We start from the raw sequence: 20,192 nt of genomic DNA, 5'->3' as shown, positions 1-20,192 counted from the left end.
CAACCACCGCACCCACACCGTGCCACCACCCACCCCTCGTTCCTGCGCCAGGGGAAGGGGCAGGCAGCCAAAACCTGTCTCGGTGTCACCAGTCCCTGGATGCCTCCTTGAACCCAGCTGCCACTAAGCATCCCTGGGGCTAATCCAAGCCTCCCTTTCCTCCACAGGTGCCCTACTCCTGGTTGTGATGGCTCAGGTCACATCACAGGGAATTATGCATCGCATAGAAGGTGAGAGCCCACATCCATTCTCTGCTCCATAGCTGCTTGCTAGGTTGGTATTTGATTGGAGACTCTGAGAGTCTTTTTAGTTGAGTTTCATTTCTTTTGCTTTGCTTTTCCTTTATTCCTATTTTATTTTTATATTTTTCCTGGATTTTCTCTTATTTTTAATTGATTTTCCAGTTTTCATTTAATTTTTTTCCCCCTTTTATTTCAGCTTATTTTCTCCTTTATTATTTTTATCTTATTTTATCTTTATTTTATATTTAAAGTCATTTTTTAGTTCATTTGAGCCTGGTTCATCTTTTGGTTTTATCTTATTTTTGTCTTGTTTTACACAGAATTTATTTTTTCCATTAGTTTTTTATTTTATCTTTTTTTTTTTGTTCTATTTTGTCCTATTTTAACTTTTTCTTTCATCTTTTATTTAATGTTCTTTTTTACATCCTATTTTATCCTATTTTAATGAGTTTTATATTATCTTGATTTCATTTTAAATTTCATTTTTCTATTATTTTATCTAATTTTATATTTGATTCTATTTTTATCCTATTTTATCTTTTTCTTTTCTCTTATTTGATCTTGTTCATATTTTTAATTTATTTTTAATTTAATTTAAAAGTTGATCTTATTTTATATTTTATTTTATTTTTATCCTATTTTATCTTTTTCTTTTCTCTTATTTGATCTTGTTCATATTTTTTAATTTATTGTTAATTTCAATTAAAATTTGATTTTGTTTTATATTTGATTTTATTTTTATCCTATTTTATCTTTTTCTTTTCTCTTATTTGAGCTTGTTCATATTTTTTAATTTATTTTTAATTTCAATTAAAATTTGATCTTGTTTTATATTTTATTTTATTTTTATCCTATTTTATCTTTTTCTTTTCTCTTATTTGATCTTGTTCATATTTATTTAATTGATTGTTAATTTAATTTAAAATTTGATCTTGTTTTATATTTTATTTTTATCCTATTTTATCTTTTTTATTTTATCTAATTTGATCTTGTTTATATTTTGAAAATTTATTTCATTTTTTTACCTTTTATTTCTTAATATTTTATCCTATTTTATCTTTTTCTTTTCTCTTATTTGATCTTGTTCATATTTTTTGAATTTATTGTTAATTTAATTTAAAATTTGATCTTGTTTTATATTTTATTTTATTTTTATCCTATTTTATCTTTTTTATTTTATCTAATTTGATCTTGTTTATATTTTGAACTTTTATTTCATTTTTTTATCTTTTATTTCTTAATATTTTATCCTATTTTATCTTTTTCTTTTGTCTTGTTTTATATTATTTTTTATTTCATTTCAAATTTCAGTATTAAAATTTCCTTTTATCTTTTTTAATGTATTTTATCCTATTTTATCTTATTTAATCTTTTGATTATATTTATCCCATTTTCTACTTTTCTTTCAACTTCTTTTTTTTCTTCTTTATTATTTTAAATTTATTTTTTATTTATTTTTTTATTTTATTTTAGCTTATTTTCTCCTTTATTTTTTATGTCATCCTATTTTATCTTTTTTATCTTATTTAATTTATTATTTTAATCCTATTTTATCTTTTTATCTTATTTAATTTTTTATTTTAATCCTTTTTATCTTATTTAATTTTTTATTTTAATCCTTTTTATCTTTTTTAACTTTTTATTTTAACCCTATTTTATCTTTCTGTTGTACCTTATTTAATCTTTTGTTTTAATCCTATTTTATCTTTTTATTTTATATTCTTTTATCTTATCTTGTTTTATAATTTTTTTATTTCTTATTTCATTTTTTAATTTTATTTTATCTTATTTATATTTTACCTTTTTATTTTATCCTATTTCATGTTTTTAATCTTATTTGATCTTGTTTTACATTATTTTTTCTTTTACTTTGAATTTCATTTTTCTTTTATCTCATTTTATATTTTGAATTTTATTTTATCCTATTTTTTAATCTTATTTGATCTTCTTTTCTATTTTCATTTTTAACTTCATTTTTCTTTTATCTCATTTTATATTTCATTTATTTTATCCTATTTTTAAAATATTTTTTTTGATCTTGGTTTATATTTTTAATTTCATTTTTTCTTTTCTTTTCTTTTATTTAATTTTTTATTTTATCCTATTTTATCTTTTTATCTTATTTTATATCATGTTCTATTATTTTTAATTTTATTTTTAATTTAATTTCTTATTTTATTTTATCCTATTTTTTCTTTTTCTTTTATTTGATCTTGGCTTATTTTTTATTTTAATTTCATTTTTTATCTTATTTTATTCCATTTTTTATTTTATCTTATTTTTCTTTTTCTCTTATTTTATTTGATTTTCTTTTCTATTTTTTAATTATATTTTTAATTTACTTTTTAATTTTGTTTTATCTTGTTTTTTTCTTTTTCCCTTATTTTATTTAATCTCATTTTCTATTATTTTTATTCTTTTTTTAATTTCCTTTTTTATTTCATTTGATCCTATTTTATCATTTTATTTTATTTGATTTGATCTTGTTTTATAGTATTGCTATTTTTAATTTCCTTGTTTGTTTCATTTGATCCTGTTTTTTCTTTTTATCTTATTTCATTTGATCTTTTCTATTATATTTTATTTTTAATTTCCTTTTTATTTTTATTTGATCTTCTTTTATAATATTTTTATTTTTTATTTCCTTTTTTATTTCATCTGATCTTATTTTTCCTTTTTCTCTTATTTTATTTGATCTTCTTTTATAATATTTTCACTTTTAATTTCCTTTTTTATTTCATCTGATCTTATTTTTCCTTTTTCTCTTATTTTATCTGATCTTCTTTTATAATATTTTCATTTTTCATTTCCTATTTTATTTTATCCTATCTTTCCTTTTTATCTTCTCTTATTTGATCTTCTTTTATAATATTTTCATTTTTAATTTCCTTTTTTATTTTATTTTATCCTATTTTTCCTTTTTATCTTATTTTATTTGATCTTTTATAGTATTTTTAATTTTGATTTCCTTTTTTATTTCATTTGATCCTATTTTTCCTTTTTCTCTTATTTTATTTGATCTTCTTTTCTATTATATTTTATTTTATTTTTAATTTCCTTTTTATTTTATCTCATTTTCCATCTTATTTTATTTTATTATTTATTTTATTTTGCTTTATATTATTCCTAATTCTATTTTAAATCTCATTCATTCTTTTATCTTAATAATTTACTCTCATTATTATTTCTTTTATCCTCTTTTATCTTCTTCTGTCATCTTTATCTTGTTGCTTTTTCTCTTATATTTTATTTTTAATTCCATTTTAAAATTTCATCTTTTATTTTCTTTCTTTATTTTTTTTTTTTTTAGACCTTATTCCATTTCTAATTTTATTTTCCCTTATTTTATCTTTTTTTTGGTGATGATTTCCCTCCCCCTGCACCGGGCAGAGTTGTAAAGTTGTGAATAAAACATTGCCATGGCTGACAACCGAAGCCTATTTTCATCCCTTTAATCTGACTCCTCTTTTGCTTTATTTATTTATTTATTCTGCCTCTATCTCCATTTTTTTTTTAATGCTTCCAGTGCCTGATTAGAAGCTGCCTTCAAGAGAATAAAAGACAAAGGGGTCACATTTTAGCTGATGCAATGTTCCCCTTAATAATGCCTCCTATTTATGACTTCTATTATCGCTTTAGAGCATTAATAACAGAGATCTGAGCCTTCTGTTTCAGCACTTCCATTAAACTCTGCAGGCTGTTAGCAGATAGCTTCTTATCTCCACACTGTTAATTACTGTCCATCTCCCACCAATGTTGGGTTCCCCCCTCCCCTCCTCCTGACTTCTCTTCGTGATGTGAAGCCTCAAAACGAGCCAGATCAAACAAAACAACCCCCCCAAAAAAAAGCTCTCTGCCAAAGATGACTGAAGCAGGGGAATAGCAAAGGCAAGGATGATGCCAGTCAGACAAGACTCTCTCCTCTCTCTCTCTCTCTTGCCACAGTCTGTCAGGCTGCCCACGGGCCAAGAAAAGTGGGATCAAGATCACCCCGACAAAGGATGATAAAGAAGACCCAGAGCTGATGAAGTAAGTCTGGATGGAACTCCCAGCGAGAGCCTTTTGCACCACAGAGTCATAGAATCAGTCAGGGTTGGAAGGGACCACAAGGAGCAGCCAGTTCCAACCCCCCTGCCATGGGCAGGGACATCCTACCCTAGATCAAGCTGGCCAGAGCATTATCCAGCCTGGCTTTAAACACCTCCAGGGATGGGACCTCAACCACCTCCCTGGGCACAGAATCAGTCAGGGTTGGAAGGGACCACAAGGATCATCTAGTTCCAACCCCCCTGCCATCCAACCCCACCATCCCCTTTGCCTCACAGGGAGTTACCTGGGGATGGGAGGCAGCACTCATCCCATGCTGCCCTTGCTCACACTGCTCTGACCATCAGCAAGAAGGGCACCAGCACCCTGGCTTGGATTGGCAGTGGTGTGGCCAGCAGGACCCCAGCAGGGATTGTCCTCCTGTACTCAGCACTGATGAGGCCACACCTGGAATTCTGGGCTCAGTTTTGGGCTCTCACTCCAAGAAGGACATCGAGAAGCTGTGTCCAGAGAAGGGCAATGAAGCTGGTGAAGGGTCTGGAGAACAGGGCTGAGGAGGAGCAGCTGAGGGAGCTGGGGATGTACAGCCTGGAGAAGAGGAGGCTGCTCTCTACAGCTCCCTGAAAGTAAGTTGGTGTGAGGAGGAGTTGGGCTGTTCTCCCTAGTGTCAAGAAACGGCTTGAGATTGTGCCAGGGGAGGTTAGGGTTGGAGATGAGATGGAAGAGTGGTCAGGGACTGACACAGGCTGTTCAGGGAGGTGGTGGAGTCACCATCCCTGGAGGTGTTGAAGAAAAGTGTGGCCAGAGCACGTGGGGACAAAAGAAAAAGGGAGGTGGAAGCTGGCAAGAAATGGTAAAACTAACCCTGGTGTCCTCAGCTCTCTGCAATGGCCCAAAAGGAGGCTGGAGCCAGGTGGGGGTTGAGCTCTTCTGCCAAAGAACAAGAAATAGGACAAGAGAAAATGGCCCCAAGCTGTACCATGGGAGGTTTAGCTTGGACATGAGGAACAATTTCTTCCCCTTGAGGGTTGCTGTGGCCTGGCCCAGGCTGCCCAGGGCAGTGGCAGAGTCCCCATCCCTGGAGGGGTTTCAAAGCTGTGCAGATGTGGTGCTGGGGGGCATGGTTTGGTGGTGCCCTGGCACTGCTGGGGTAAAGATTGGACTTGCTGAGCTTCAGGTCTCTTCCAAGCAAAAGGATTGGTTGATTTGATGATCCTAAGAGCTTCATGAGCTCTGGCATCTGGCCAAGCTCAGCAGACTGTCCCCCAGAGCATCTCCTAGTGGGGAGCTGTCCCTGCCTGTGGCAGGGGGTTGGAACTGGATGATCTTTGAGGTCCTAAACCTAATCCATCCTACAATTATTTTCCTCCTTTTAGCCCTAGGGCAGGCCTTGCCCCTGCAGAAGAGCAGAGGGGAAAACCTCTTTGTAGCCAGGATTTGCCCTGGGGCAGAAGCTGAGCTGGAGCAGGAAGCAACCCTGCGGGGGGCTGCAGGAAGCTGAGCTGCACCAGCCTTAAGCAAAAGCTGATATCTGAGCCATCTGCTCTCCTCTCTCTCTTCAGTCTACAGGAAGGAAAGCCTCCCAGTTCAGTGAGCCCTGGGATAATTAGCAGGAGCTAGCAGAGTTTATTAATAATTAAGCAACCTACTCGAGAATCTGGCGGGGGGGGAAGCCTGGTTTGGTTCAAAGGCACTACAGTGCTGGTGGCATGGCAATGCTGGGACCTTACCTGGTGACACAGCAAAGGAGAAGAGCACAGCACATGCTGCTGTGGAGCTGCTGGCTCTTGAGGTTTGCTTTTTTAACAGCAGTTAGAGGCTCAGAGTTGGGAAGTTGCCCTCTCCCTCTTTTCCCAGTTGGGAAGTTGCCCTCTCCCAATTCTCCCAGTTGGGAGGTTGCCTACTCCATATTTTCCCATCTGGGAGGTTGCCCTCTCCTATTTTCCCAATTAGGAGGTTGCCCTCTCCCTGTTTTCCCAGTTGGGAGGTTGCCCTCTCCCAATTTTCCCAGTTGGGAGGTTGTCCTCTCCTATTTTCCCAATTAGGAGGTTGCCCTCTCCCTGTTTTCCCAGTTGGGAGGTTGCCCACTCCACATCTTCCCTGCTGGGAAGTGGGAAGCTGGGGCCAGTCAGCTCCCCCAGTGTGGTTTCTCTGCAAAGAGCTGTGTGTGTCCCAGCACAAAGAGGAAGAGGCTTTTCTGTGCTGTTTTGCTTCATCATCATGGAATCGTTTGGGCTGGAAGGGATCTTCTAGTCCAGACTTGCTGCTATGGGTAGTTGTGGTCCAGCTGGTGTTTGGATAGGAACATAGGATGAGCTCTTGGGACATCCAGCTCATCCAGTCCAACCTATCCCCCAGCCCTGCCCAACCAACCAGACCATGGCACTAAGTGCCCCAGCCAGGCTTGGCTTCAACACCTCCAGCCACGGCCACTCCACCACCTCCCTGGGCAGCCCATTCCAATGCCAATCACTCTCTCTGCCAGGAACTTCCTCCTAACACCCAGCCTAGACCTGCCCTGGCACAGCTTGAGGCTGTGTCCCCTTGTTCTGTTGCTGGCTGCCTGGCAGCAGAGCCCAACCCCACCTGGCTACAGCCTCCCTGCAGGCAGCTGCAGGCAGCAATGAGCTCTGCCCTGAGCCTCCTCTGCTGCAGGCTGCACCCCCCCAGCTCCCTCAGCCTCTCCTCACAGGGCTGTGCTCCAGGCCCTTCCCCAACTTCATTGCCTGGGAGAGGAGCCTAACCCCCACCTGGCTACAACCTTCCTTCAGGCACAAGCAGCAACCTCTCCTCCTTCAGTACTCCCAGGAGCAAGGTGTGCCTGGCTTAGCCTTCTGCTAAGGAGCTTTGGCTCTAAATCCAGCCTGTCTGCAGTGAACACCACTGGGAACCTGGCTGAGGTTTGCACATCACCACCATAGAGAAAGCCATTTAGTCCCCACTGCTTTTGCTCTCCATCCTTCCACTGGATTTGCTACAGAAGTGATTGAAGAGCTCCCCTCAACCTTCAGCCCACCAAAGTGGAAGCATCCACAGCTGCCCAAGCCATGCAGTGCTGCTTGGTGCTTCCTTTAAACACTAATAATAACAACAGCAGTAAGTTAAACCAGAAAATCAACCTGGCCAAGCTGGCTGCTTTTGCACAATAAGGCTTTGGTTTATTTTTGAACACTGGAGAGGTAATGAAAGTTAAATTAACAGCATAAAATATGTAATGGTTGGGCTGTAAGCACTGCATGCTAAATGCTGGGGGTTTGTCTCTTTCTCTCTCTTTTTTTTCCCCCTCCTCCTCCTCCCACCTCTCCTCTCTTTCCTTTTCCTCCTGAGGCTTCAGTAATTTGCTCGTGATCATATAAAAGCAATGATGTTATGAATTTACTCAGGATCCTGCTGGCAGGGATATTAGAAGTGAATTGTGCTGCATTTGCAGCTGATTAAAACCCAGATCAGCAGTTTTCAAATTACCCTGGGAGAAGGCTGGGGTTGGGCAGCACTTCTCCTCCCCCCTCCCATCTTCTGCTGTCATCTGCCTTTTGTACCAAATGTAAACAATCAGGGCAATCATTCCCGTGGTGAAACTCAGCTCCTGGTGCTCAAGAGCAGCTGGGTGGATGTTCTGGGGGAAATTCCAAGTCTCTTAATTGCTTTTCGTATGATCATAGCATTGTTTGGGTTGGAAATGGCCTCTGAGATCATTGAGTCCAACTATGGGCTGCCCAGGGAGGTGGTGGAGTCACCATCCCTGGAGGTGTTCAAGCAAAGACTGGATGAGGCACTTGGTGCCATGGTCTGGTTGACTGGATAGGGCTGGGTGCTAGGTTGGACTGGATGAGCTTGGAGGTCTCTTCCAACCTGGTTGATTCTATTCTTTCATCCCAACATCACCATGGCCCATTAAACCATGGTCCCAAGTCTCATGGCCACAGGTTTCTTGAAGCCTTCCAGGGATGGGCACTCCACCACCTCCCTGGGCAGCTCATATCAGTGCCTGACCACTCTTGCAGCAAAGAAATTCTTCCTAATCTCCAACCTAAACCTCCCCTGGCACAATTTCAGGCCATTTCCTTTTGTCTTATGACCTGATTCTAAGGAGAAAAGCCCAACCCTCACCTCACTCCAACCTCCTTTCAGGGAGCTGTAGAGAGCTGAGGACACCAGGGTTATTTTGACCATTTCTTACCAACTTCCACCTCTCTTTTTTTTTTGTCCCAAAGAAGCCTCCCTTAAGCCACAAACTTTTAGCTGCATTTAGAATTCCCTCATGCCTTTAAGGAAATGCAAAGCACAGCAGAAACCTTACTAGACACAGCAGGCTCTTTTGAATGGCTGAATTTAGTGAGCAGGGAGGGAAAGGGAACTTTTGAGAGCCACTCAACTCCATGGGAACCAGCAGGGTGCTCAAAGTCTCATCCAGCCTGGCCCTAAACTCCTCCAGGGATGAGGCATCCACAAATTCTCTGGGCAACCCATTCCAGTGGCTCACTACCTTCATAGTGAAGAACTGCTCCTAATCTCCAAGCAAATTGTCCCCTGCTCTAGTTGCAAACAGTTGCCCTTTATCCTGTCACCACAGGTCCTCACAAAAAGTCCCTCTCCAGCTTTCCTGTAGCCTTATTCAGGCACTGAAAGAATCACAGGATCACAGAATCAAGCAGGTTGGAAGAGAGCTCCAAGCTCAGCCAGTCCAACCTAGCACCCAGCCCAATGAACTGTAGTTGATAGTCACAGCTGCAGTTGTGTCAGCACTTCCACATCACCCCTCACAGCTCTTCTCTGCTTCAGTTGGTTATAACAATCAAAGTGTGGACTCCACCACTGCCCTGGGCAGCTTGAGCCAGGCCTTGACAACCCTTTTTTTGGGTCCAAGCTAAACCTCCTCTGATGCAACTTGAGGCTGTTTCCTCTTGTTCCTTGGGAGAAGAGATCAACCCTTACCTTGCTCCAGCCTCCATCCAGGGAGTTGTAGAGAGCCAGAAGCTCTTCCTTCAGCCTCCTTTGCTCCAGGAGAGCTCCCTCAGCTGAGCCTTGCTTTAAGTGTGTGATGTGACCTGGGCAGTCTGTCTCTCAAAGGATTCCTCTGTCTCTCCTTTGGCTCTTTAGAAGCTGCAGCCATAGGTCTTCATTTCTCATCTTCCCTTCCCAGCACCCAAATGAGTTCCCCAAATGCAAACACTCCCTTCCCAGGCTTCCTCATTCCTTCTCATTCTGGGGTGGATTAGAAGGGCTGTGGTTAGTAGGTCAAGAGAGGTTCTCCTGCCTCTCTGCTCTGCCCTGCTGAGGCCACATCTGGAGTACTGTGTCCAGTTCTGGGCCCCCCAGTTCAAGAGGGACATAGAACTGCTTGAGAGAGTCCAGCACAGAGCCACAAAGGTGCTGAAGGGAATGGAACAGCTCTGTTAGGAGCAGAGCCTGAGGGAGCTGGGGCTGTGCTGCTGGGAGGAGCTGAGAGGTGACCTCAGCAATGGTTATCAATGTGTGCAGGTGAGTGGCAGGAGGCTGGAGCCAGGCTCTGCTGGGTGATGCCCAGTGCCAGGCCAAGGGGCACTGGGTGGAAGCTGAGGCAGAGGAAGTTCCATTTAAACACGAGGAGGAATTTTTAGCCTGTGAGGGTGCCAGAGCCCTGGCACAGGCTGCCCAGAGGGGCTGTGGAGTCTCCCTCTCTAGAGGTATGCAAAACCCACCTGGATGTGCTCCTGCGTGATCTGCTCTAAGTGCTCTGGCAGGGGGGGTTGGACTGGCTGAGCTTTGGAGCTCCCTTCCAGCCCCTGCCATTCTCTGGTCCTGTGATTCCCATGCCTAACTTCCTTGCTCTTCATTCCCATGCTGTAACTGTTGGTGATTCCCTGTTCCCAGGTGTCCAGTCCCTGGCTGCGTCGGGCTCGGGCACATCAGCGGCAAATACGCCTCTCACCGGAGCGCCTCGGGGTGTCCCCTGGCAGCCCGAAGGCAGAAGGAAGGATCCCTCAATGGCTCTTCCTTCTCCTGGAAGTCACTGAAGAATGAAGGTCCCACCTGCCCAACCCCAGGCTGTGATGGCTCTGGGCATGCCAATGGGAGCTTCCTCACTCACAGAAGGTAAAGCACATCACCGGCAGCACTGACGTGGCTTAGCCTGGCTGCCTGAAGAGCTTGCTTGAGCATCCTTCAGCTCCTCAGGCCAAGTTGGTGCTGTGGATGGTGGCCTCTGGCAGGGTGCTGCAAGGTTGGGGCGTTCTGGGTGGAGAAAAACATGCAGAGAAAGGGGAATGGAGGCAGAGAAAGGGAAATGGAGGCAGAGAAAGGGGAATGGGAGGCAGAGAAAGGGGAATGGGAGGCAGAGAAAGGGGAATGGGAGGCAGAGAAAGGGGAATGGGAGGCAGAGAAAGGGGAATGGAGGCAGAGAAAGGGGGAATGGAGGCAGAGAAAGGGGAATGGAGGCAGAGAAAGGGGGAATAGGAGGCAGAGAAAGGGGAATGGAGGCAGAGAAAGGGGGAATGGGAGGCAGAGAAAGGGGGAATGGAGGCAGAGAAAGGGGAATAGGAGGCAGAGAAAGGGGAATGGAGGCAGAGAAAGGGAGAATAGGAGGCAGAGAAAGGGAATAGGAGGCAGAGAAAGGGAATAGGAGGCAGAGAAAGGGGAATGGAGGCAGAGAAAGTGGAATAGGAGACAGAGAAAGGGGAATGGAGGCAGACAAAGGGAAAAAGAGGCAGAGAAAGGGAAATGCATGCAGGGAAAGGGGCAAAGGAGGCAGAGAAAGGAAAAAGGAGGCAGAGAAAGGGGGAAAGCATGCAGAGAAAGGGGAAAACTAGAGGGACTGTTTGGAAGGGCCTATGATGGTAGGATGAAAGACAGTGATTTGAAAGTGGAGCAGGGCAGCTTTAGGTTGGACATTGGGCAAAAGCTCTTCACAATGAGGGTGATGATATACTTGAACAGGTTGCCCAGATTGGTGGTGGAAGCCTTAACCTTGGAGACATTCAAGACATTAAGACCAGGCTGGCTGAGGCTGTGTGCAGCCTGCCCTAGGGTAGGGTGTCCCTGGGCATGGCAGGGGCATTGGAACTGGCTGCTTCTTGTGCTCCCTTCCAACCCTGCCTGATTCTATGATTCTAAGATCAAAATTCATGGGGCTCTGAGCAATGTGATCTAGTTAAAGGTGTCCCTGCTCCCTGTGAAGGGGTAGGACAAGATGACCTTCAAGGGACCCTTCCAACCCAATGCATTCTCTGATTCTCTTTGTTTGAATACTGCAGTGGTGAGACATGGACTGGGCAGAACCAGCAATGTCCTTCCATGAGCAAGCCAGAACAGAACTAAGGGTTTGCTATCCAAACCAACAGGTTTCCTCCCACCTTCCCTATCTGTCATGCCCTCTGCTTTAGGAGACAATGTGTTTGAGCTCTTGCTTTATAGCTGAGGAGGTTTGGAGGCACTGTTTGCAAAGCAATCTCCTTTGTGCCATGCAAAGCTTTCAGAAGAACTGGCTCACAGTGTGAGAATCGTAGAATCAACCAGGTTGGAAGAGACCTCAAAGATCATCCAGTCCAACCAATCTAGCTCTGTCCAATTAACAAAGATCTGCCCCTCTGCTCCACTCTACTGACATCCCCCTTGCAGTGCTGGGGTCAGCTCTGGAGTCCTCAGCACAGCACAGATGTGAGTCTGTTCAGAGCAGGGCTAGAGGAGGCCAGAGCAATGATGGGAGGGCTGGAGCCTTCTGCTGTGAGCTCCACCAAACCTGCTCTTGTTGGGAACACAAGCTCCTCTGAGCTCCCAGAGTTAATGAAAACCATTTTGGCTTCCTTTGCAGTTTGTCAGGGTGTCCAAGAGCTACTTTTGCTGGGAAGAAAGGAAAACTCTCAGGGGATGAAATTCTCAACACCAAGTTCAAGACCAGCGATGGTAAGGATCTTCCAGCCTGTTGCCTTGCAGGTGTGTCAGGTATTGAGCCCACAGAGCTTTTCTTTGCAGACCAAGGTAGCTGCAGACAGCAATGAGCTCTGCCCTGAGCCTCCTCTGCTGCAGGCTGCACACCCCCAGCTCCCTCAGCCTCTCCTCACAGGGCTGTGCTCCAGGCCCCTCCCCAGCCTTGCTGCCCTTCTCTGGACACTTGGGGTGTGCCCTGCCAGAGGAGCCTCTGCCCATGCCAGGGGGGGTTGTATCTGGATGATCACACACATAGGATATTAGGGGTTGGAAATTTAAGATCCCTTCCTACAACTACCTGCAGGGAGGCTGTAGCCAGGTGGGGTTGGGCTCTGCTGCCAGGCAGCCAGAAGCAGAACAAGGGGACACAGCCTCAAGCTGTGCCAGGGGAGGTCTAGGCTGGATGTTAGGAGGAAGTTATTGGCAGAGAGAGTGATTGGCATTGGAATGGGCTGCCCAGGGAGGTGGTGGAGTCCCAGTGCCTGGAGGTGTAGAAGCCAAGCCTGGCTGGGGCACTTAGTGCCATGGTCTGGTTGGTTGGGCAGGGCTGGGTGCTAGGTTGGACTGGATGAGCTTGGAAGTCTCTTCCAACTTGATTGATTCTATTCTATCCTATCCTATTCTATTCTGGTTGATTCTATCCTATCCTATTTTATTCTGGCTTATTCTGTCTTGGTTGATTCTCTTCTATTCCATTCCATTCCAACCCAAACTATTTTATGACTCCATAGCAAAATTCCAGGCAAAAGGAATTATCTGAGGCATTTTTTGGAAGCATTCCCTGCCATTTTTTTACAAACTCCTTGGAAGTCCTTCAGTGACTTTCACCTATTCAGGCACATTCAGGCAGATATTTCTGGAGCTGGGATTTTGTCAGCGACAGCACTTTGCATTTGCAGGGAGGTTGCTGTGGGATTAGACAAGGTTCAGGCATTTAACTTGAATACTTTGAGAGTTTGGAACTATAAATAACCTGCACTCTGCTGGAAATATTGGTTTATTTTAAGGCCCTCATAATTTCCACTCATGCCAGGCATTGGCATCTCCTTAAGCTCAGGACTTTGGAGAAGGACTTGAGTTTTCAGGGCAGTGATGGTGGTCTCCAACCACTGCTGTGCTGTCATTGGCTTTTGCAGTTCCATGTTGACCTCTACAGTGCCCTTGAACTGCTAAAAATGGTACTGAATAGCCTTGAGCTCTGTGGTAAAGGGTTGGACTTGATGATCTGTGAGGTCTCTTCCAACCCTGATGATACTGTGATACTGTGTAATAAAACCATACCCCACCCCCCCAAGGTGAGACACACATCCTCTTCACAGGATGTAAAAGCAAGGTGAGGACTTGATGAGTGGTGAGGTCTGTGCAACAGAAAGCTCAGCAGAAAGCCCCAAGGTCTTTGCCTTCCCCAGCAGTGTTTGCTGGCTGCCTGTGGCCTTCTTCTTTTCCACATCTTTTGCTTTTGTTAATGTTTTTTTTTTCCTACCAAAACTGGACTATTCTGGACAGTTCTGGGCTCCCCAGTTCAGGATGGACAGGGATGTACTAGAGAGTGTCCACTGGAGGCTGTGAGGATGATGAAGGGACTGGAACATCTGTGTGATGAGGAAAGGCTGAGGGAGCTGAGGGTGTTTAGTCTGGAGAAGGGAAGGTTGGGAGGAGAGCTTATGAATGTTCATAAATGTCTGAGGGGGGATGTCAGGAAGAAGGGGCCAGGCTCTTTTCAGTGGTGTCCTGTCTTTTGACAAGGGGCAAAAGACACAAACCAGAGCAGAGTAATTGCCACCTCAACGTGAGGAGAAACTTCTGTGCTGTGAGGGTGATGGAGCACTGGAGGAGGCTGCCCAGAGAGGTCTCCTCTGGAGACTTTCAATGCCCATCTGGATGCATTCCTGTGTGACCTGCCCTAGGTTACCCTCATTTGGCAGGGGGGGTTGGACTTGACAATCTTCAGAGGTCCCTTTCCAACCCCTACCATTCTATGATTCTCTCCTGTAGTTCTGGAGAACGATGAAGAGATCAAGCAGCTGAACAAGGAGATCAGTGAGCTGAACGAGTCCAACTCGGAGATGGAAGCAGCCATGGTGAAACTGCAGTCACAGGTTTGTGTCCTCGGCTGTGCACCCAAGACCAGGGGCCCATGGCCAAGCCCCTTGCATGGGTGGTGGTGGGTGCTGAAGGCTGATAACCTACCACCCACCCAGAACTCACAAGCCCACCACTAGCTTGCTTTTTACCAATGTTATCTGGACAGTTGGCAGGTGCCCAGCTCTAATTTTGACCCAGAAGAGGGGCTGCTGATGCCCACAGTGAGCTGTCTTCAACCCAGGCAGTGCCATGCTGCCCAACAGGGCTCATGCTCAGCACTGTGGCTGTGCCACGCAGAGCAGTGGCACCACAGCACCCTCAGCACAGCCACTGCCTGCAGAGCCAGCTCTGTGACTGTGCCACACAGAGCAGTGGCACCACAGCACAGCCACTGCCTGCAGAGCCAGCTCTGTGATTGTGCCACACAGAGCAGTGGCACCACAGCACCCTCAGCACAGCCACTGCCTGCAGAGCCAGTACTGTGGCTGTGCCACACAGAGCAGTGGCACCACAGCACCCTCAGCATGGCCACTGCCTGCAGAGCCAGCTCTGTGACTGTGCCACACAGAGCAGTGGCACCACAGCACAGCCACTGCCTGCAGAGCCAGCTCTGTGACTGTGCCACACAGAGCAGTGGCACCACAGCACCCTCAGCACAGCCACTGCCTGCAGAGCCAGCACTGTGGCTGTGCCATGCTGAGCAGTGGCACCACAGCACTCTCAGCACAGCCACTACCTGCAGAGCCAGCTCTGTGACTGTGCCACGTAGAACAGTGACACTACAGCACAGCCACTGCCTGCAGAGCCAGCACTGGACGTGGCACTTGGTGCCATGGTCTGGCCTTGAGCTCTGTGGTAAAGGGTTGGACTTGATGATCTGTGAGGTCTCTTCCAACCCTGATGATACTGTGACACTGTGACACTGTAACCCTGCCCATGCTGCTTCCTCTGCAGATCTCCACTATGGAGAAGAACCTGAAGAACATTGAGGAGGAAAACAAAATGATCGAGGAGCAAAACGAAGCCCTGTTCCTGGAGCTCTCAGGGTTGAGCCAGGCTCTGATCCAAAGTCTTGCCAATATTCGCCTTCCACACATGGTAAGGAACTTGGAGGGCACTGAGGGAGCTGTGCCAAAGCCATGGCTTATGCACAGCTGAAGAATGGGAGAATGCCTCTCCATACCCTTACATGTCCTGTATAAGATCAGTGCTTTTGCCTTATCTCTGAAGCCCTCATTCCATCTCCCTTTTGTTGTCCTCTTTCTGCCGGTCTCCCTTTGTGTCTATTGTTCTGTCTCATTACATCTGGGAGCCTTATCACAACATGGGAAACTTTATCAAGGCTACCCAGCGCCTTTTAGGCTGAGGCAGCACAAGCAGAGATCAGGAGGGATTGGATTTCAACGTCAGAAAGATCTTAGGGCTGCCATTATCATGCAGGTAGTTTCAAGTGGGGTTTTGAATAGCTGGCAGGCAAAGAATAGCCTTGGTAAAGAGCCTGGAGTTTGTTTAATTTAACAAGGTCTACCAGCCCTCAGCGTGCTACCAGAGACTTAGAGCAAAAAGAAAAGGCTGCATTAAAACAGTAAAAGCACAAAAGCCTATTAATTACCTTCCCTCTATTCCCAGGAATGTAATTACTGTTGTCAAACCCAGGTGTACCGAGGGGGATGGGGGAATGTTGTTGGAGTAGCTGCCCTCTTCCAACTCCTCTTCTTCCAACTCCTCCAACCCATCGCTGACATCAGAGGATTGAGCTTTTGATTGATTGATTTTTTTCCCCCTCTTCTCCTTCTCCCATTCTTTTTCTGTGTAGTGTTGGGGGATGCTTTTCACTGGGGGTTGTATTTAAAGCCGGGCTGGTTGGAGAGAAGCCATCCCCCAGCAGTGTGGTTTTGGATAGCATTCACCCAGCTGCCTGCACTGGCAGAAAACTGCTTGCTGAGTGCTTGCTTTTTCATGTGTGTGTGTGTGTGAAGTGTTTGACACATAAAGGTCAAACAAACTATTCAGCAAATATTTTTTCAAGGTTTCAGGCAACTCCAATTAAATGATGCCCACGAGACTCCTGTGCTCATTTTATTCCTGGTCTTTTTCTTCCTTCTGCCTGCTTTTTCTTCCTCCCCCCCATCCCCCTTCCTCCAAGTTAGATGTATGCAAGGTTTCCACCATGCCCCTCCAAAGCACAAGCTGTACCCACAGCAGCATGCTGGCGTGGGCAGATGTGAGCTCAAGGTGACTGAGCTCCTGTCCTAACTTTGCCTTTGATTCCCTATGTGATGCTTCAGCAATCCTCTCATCCTCCAGCCCTTCATTTGCATGGCTTCCTTCAGCCTCCAGCCTGTCAAACTGCTGCACCCTTGTACCCTGATGCTGTTCACAACTTTATGAGGCTAAGGCATAGAATTAATTTTGTGGTGCTAACTGGCATGGTTGTGTTGCCAAGGGGCATGGTTGTGGTGCTAAGGAGCACTGTTTTGGTGCCAAGGATGTGGTTGAGGTGATAAGGGAAGTGGTTGTGGTGCTAAGGACAAGGGTTGTGGTGCCAAGGATGTGGTTGAGGTGTTAAGGAGCAGGGTTGTGGTGCCAAGGATGTGGTTGAGGTGTTAAGGAGCAGGGTTGTGGTGTCAAGGGATGTTGTGGTGCTGTCACGGTTGTGATGCTAAGGGTTGTGGTACTAAGGGGAAGGGTTGTGGTGCTAAAGGGAATGGGCTTTGATGCCAAGGATGTAATTGTGCTGACAAGGGAAGTGATTGTGGTGCTAAGGAGCAGGGTTTTGGTGCCAAGGATGTGGTTGTGGTGTTAAGGAGGAGGGTTGTAGTGTCAAGGGATGTTGTAGTGCTGTCACGGTTGTGGTGCTAAGGGTTGTGGTACTAAGGGGAAGGGTTGTGGTACTAAGGGGCATCATTTTGGTGCTAAAGGGCATCGTTTTGCCACCAAGGATGTAGTTGTGGTGCTAAGGGAAGTGGTTGTGGTGCAAATGAACAAGGTTGTGGTGCCAAGGGATGTTGCTGTGTTGCAAAAGGCATGACTGTGGTGCTACAGGGCATGTTTGTAGCGCTAAGGGTCATGGTTGTGGTGCTAAGGGACATGTTTGCGGTGCCAACAGGCATGGCTGTGATGCTCAAAGGTATGGCTGTGGTGCTAAAGGATGTGGCTACAGGGCTAAGGGACGTGGTTGTGTTAAGAGGCATGGCTCAGCACCAGACTGTGCGTGGAGCTAGGTAATGGCTGGACTCAAGGATCCTAAAGGTCATTTCCAAGCAAAACAATGTTCTGATTTTTATGACTCAGGACCCAGTTAAGTTGTGGCAGGATCAGGGGTTGCAGGACGAAAAGGTTCTGACACGGAGACCTTGCCCATCTCAGGCTCTTTCCACTCCACTACCAACCCTCTCATTTGGCTTTTTTTGGGCTGCAGGAGCCAATCAGTGAGCAGAACTTCGATGCATACGTGAACACGCTGACTGACATGTACACCAACCAGGAGTGCTACCAGAACCCAGACAACAAGGACCTGCTGGAGAGCATCAAGCAAGCCGTCAAGGGCATCCAAGTTTAGTGCCAGGGGATGGAGAGGAGCAAGCGAATGGAGACTGTAAGATGGAACTTTCCCTCCAAGTATTCAGGTTTACAAGTCAGAAAACTTGTGTCATGAATGGGAAAAAAAAAAAAGAAGAAGAAAATAAAAGAGAGAGGAAAACAAAAAAGGACCAAAACATAACCAAGAGGCCATTTCCGAGAGGTGGACCTGAGCGAACTCAGTGTTTTGGTTTACTTCACTTTGGACCTTCTTGAGGAAAAGGGAGATTTGGTTTTATTTCCTACCTGGACCATGAGGTAGATGAAGATGGAAGGTTCAATTCCCCAGTAGGCTGTAGGGCTTGGTTAGCTGGTGAAGAGCAGGCAGCTCTCCCGAGTTGCCCTCCTCTGGCAGCGTTGAGCCAAGGCTTTAAACTGTCACAAGAACAGTTGGGTCTGGTCTGACCCAAGACTAACGTGGCACTGGCTTAAAACCCTCCTGTCACCTGCAGTCGTACGTCCAGGTCACCTACTCACACACGTTCTGCGTTGCTACAAGTGCTGGAGCTGCAAGCTACCTGTAAATCTGAAGCCAGGCTGGGCCTCCCAACCCCGAGGTGTTCAGATATCCACTGGGCATGGGAACTCTGAAGTGTTATAAAGTAGCTTATTTTTATTTGCTGCAAAGAAACCCGGAGGCAGGTCCTGGATCTCCAGTGGAAAGCGCAATGGATTGAAAAAAAAAAACCAAGGTTCTCAGGGAAGCTTTTGGAGTTTGCAACTACAGTATTCCTTTGTCTGTCTTAAATATGAGAATAGCTATAATGAATAGGCCAATGCCAGATGTTTCATACAGATGAATCCTTTTAACGTGTCATGGTCCAGTGTATATGATTTTTTGGGAGTCTATTTGCTGACCGTTCTGGTTCTTTTTCAGTCTTGGGCTCGTCTTTACGGTGGCCAGTCCAGAGGTCATACATCAGTGAAGATCATACCAGAGAAGGATTGAGATGGTGATGAACAAAGAATGAAAAAAACAACAGAACAGCCACAAAAGAAGCAAAAAAAAAACCCCAAACCAAACCCCCAAACCACCTCAAAACGCAACAGAAAGAGAGATGTTATTGGCCAGTTCCTACCCAGCAGCTACCCGAGGGCAATGGGGATGCTTTGGGTTTGGGGTTGTACATCTTGAGGTGAAATCATGGTGCAAGGAGCATTCTGCAACCCACAAAGAGAAATGACACAAAAAAAAGGGGGGGGGGGGGGGGAAGTATTCAGGTGTTGGGTATTCTTCCAAAGAAGCATCTTGTAAGCAGCTTGGTACATGCAGCCTCGCTGTGCATGTGGAGAGCAGCTATGGAGTGACTATAGACTGCCTTTGTGATGCTGCTCTCTAGCTGTCACCTCATGGGTTTGCTGTCCTCCTCACCCAGAACTTGCTGTCCCCCCTCTGGCAAACGCTTTGCAAGCAGAAAAGGACAAAGCCCTCCTGAGGGGATCCAAATGGGAGATGTATCCCAGGTCCTGCATCCTGATTCTTGCATCCCACATCTTGCATCTTTACAGCTCGGCTGGGGAGACACCAGAACAGGTTGCCTAAGGAGGTCGTGGATGTCCCCTCCCAGGAGATCTTCAAGGCCTTCAGCAACCTGGTCTAGTGGGAGGTGTCCCTGCCCATGGCAGGGGTTGGAACTGGATGAATTTTAAGGTCCCTTCCAACCTCAACCATTCTATGAATCTTGCATCCCACATCCCTATTGGCAGCAGGATGGGCACAGATGGGGAGGATTTTGCTGACCCATACTTAAAACCAAGCCTGTGGTGTCATTTGGAACCCAAACCATACTAAAACCAAGCCTGTGGTGTCATTTGGAGCCCAAACCATACTAAAACCAAGGCTGTGGTGTCATTTGGAGCCCAAATCATGCTAAATCCAAGGCTGTGGTGTCATTTGGAACCCAAACCATGCTAAATCCAAGGCTGTGGTGTCATTTGGAACCCAAACCATGCTAAAACCAAGGCTGTGGTGTCATTTGGAGCCCAAACCATGCTAAATCCAAGGCTGTGGTGTCATTTGGAGCCCAAACCATACTAAAATCAATCCTGTGGTTTCATTTGGAGCCCAAACCTGTAGATATTTATGATTTGGAGGCATCACTGGAAAGCTTCCCACTGATATGGGGCTACTGGATCTGGTTTTGAAGCTCAGGAGCAGCTCAACTGGCGTTGAGTTCCATGGGGGCGTGAGGGAGTTCCTCACATCCCAAAGCGTTTGTGGGATCAGACTCCATGAGTTCACTTATTTTAGAACCCATCCCAAGTGCAAAAAGAAGAAAGAAAAGGGATAAAGAACAAAGAAAACAAGGCTCAAAAGAATAATAAATTGAG

General features: G+C 45.2%; 1 protein-coding gene across 8 annotated transcripts in view; it reads left to right on the top strand.

The window, feature by feature from the left end:
• Positions 1-19,056, top strand: part of MYT1 (myelin transcription factor 1) — a 107,082-nt gene extending 88,026 nt beyond the window's left edge. For 7 of the 8 annotated variants that reach the window (XM_064167609.1, XM_064167606.1, XM_064167605.1 and 4 more), the window contains 7 exons: positions 168-230; positions 4,188-4,271; positions 10,143-10,364; positions 12,079-12,170; positions 14,190-14,293; positions 15,234-15,377; positions 17,701-19,056. In XM_064167609.1, the coding sequence (XP_064023679.1) occupies positions 168-230; positions 4,188-4,271; positions 10,143-10,364; positions 12,079-12,170; positions 14,190-14,293; positions 15,234-15,377; positions 17,701-17,841 (850 nt within the window). In that variant the 3' untranslated portion in view covers positions 17,842-19,056. Of the gene's footprint in view, positions 1-167; positions 231-4,187; positions 4,272-5,665; positions 6,007-10,142; positions 10,365-12,078; positions 12,171-14,189; positions 14,294-15,233; positions 15,378-17,700 lie in introns of those variants that run through there. The other variant, XM_064167611.1, reaches the window with a different exon arrangement.
• The last annotated feature ends 1,136 nt before the right edge of the window (positions 19,057-20,192 follow it).

The sequence above is a fragment of the Pogoniulus pusillus genome, chromosome 29 (genome assembly GCF_015220805.1).
Source record: "Pogoniulus pusillus isolate bPogPus1 chromosome 29, bPogPus1.pri, whole genome shotgun sequence".
NCBI classification, from domain to species: Eukaryota; Metazoa; Chordata; class Aves; order Piciformes; family Lybiidae; genus Pogoniulus; species Pogoniulus pusillus.
The sequence above is the reverse complement of the archived record's forward strand: the minus strand, read 5'-3'. Positions and strand labels throughout refer to the sequence as shown.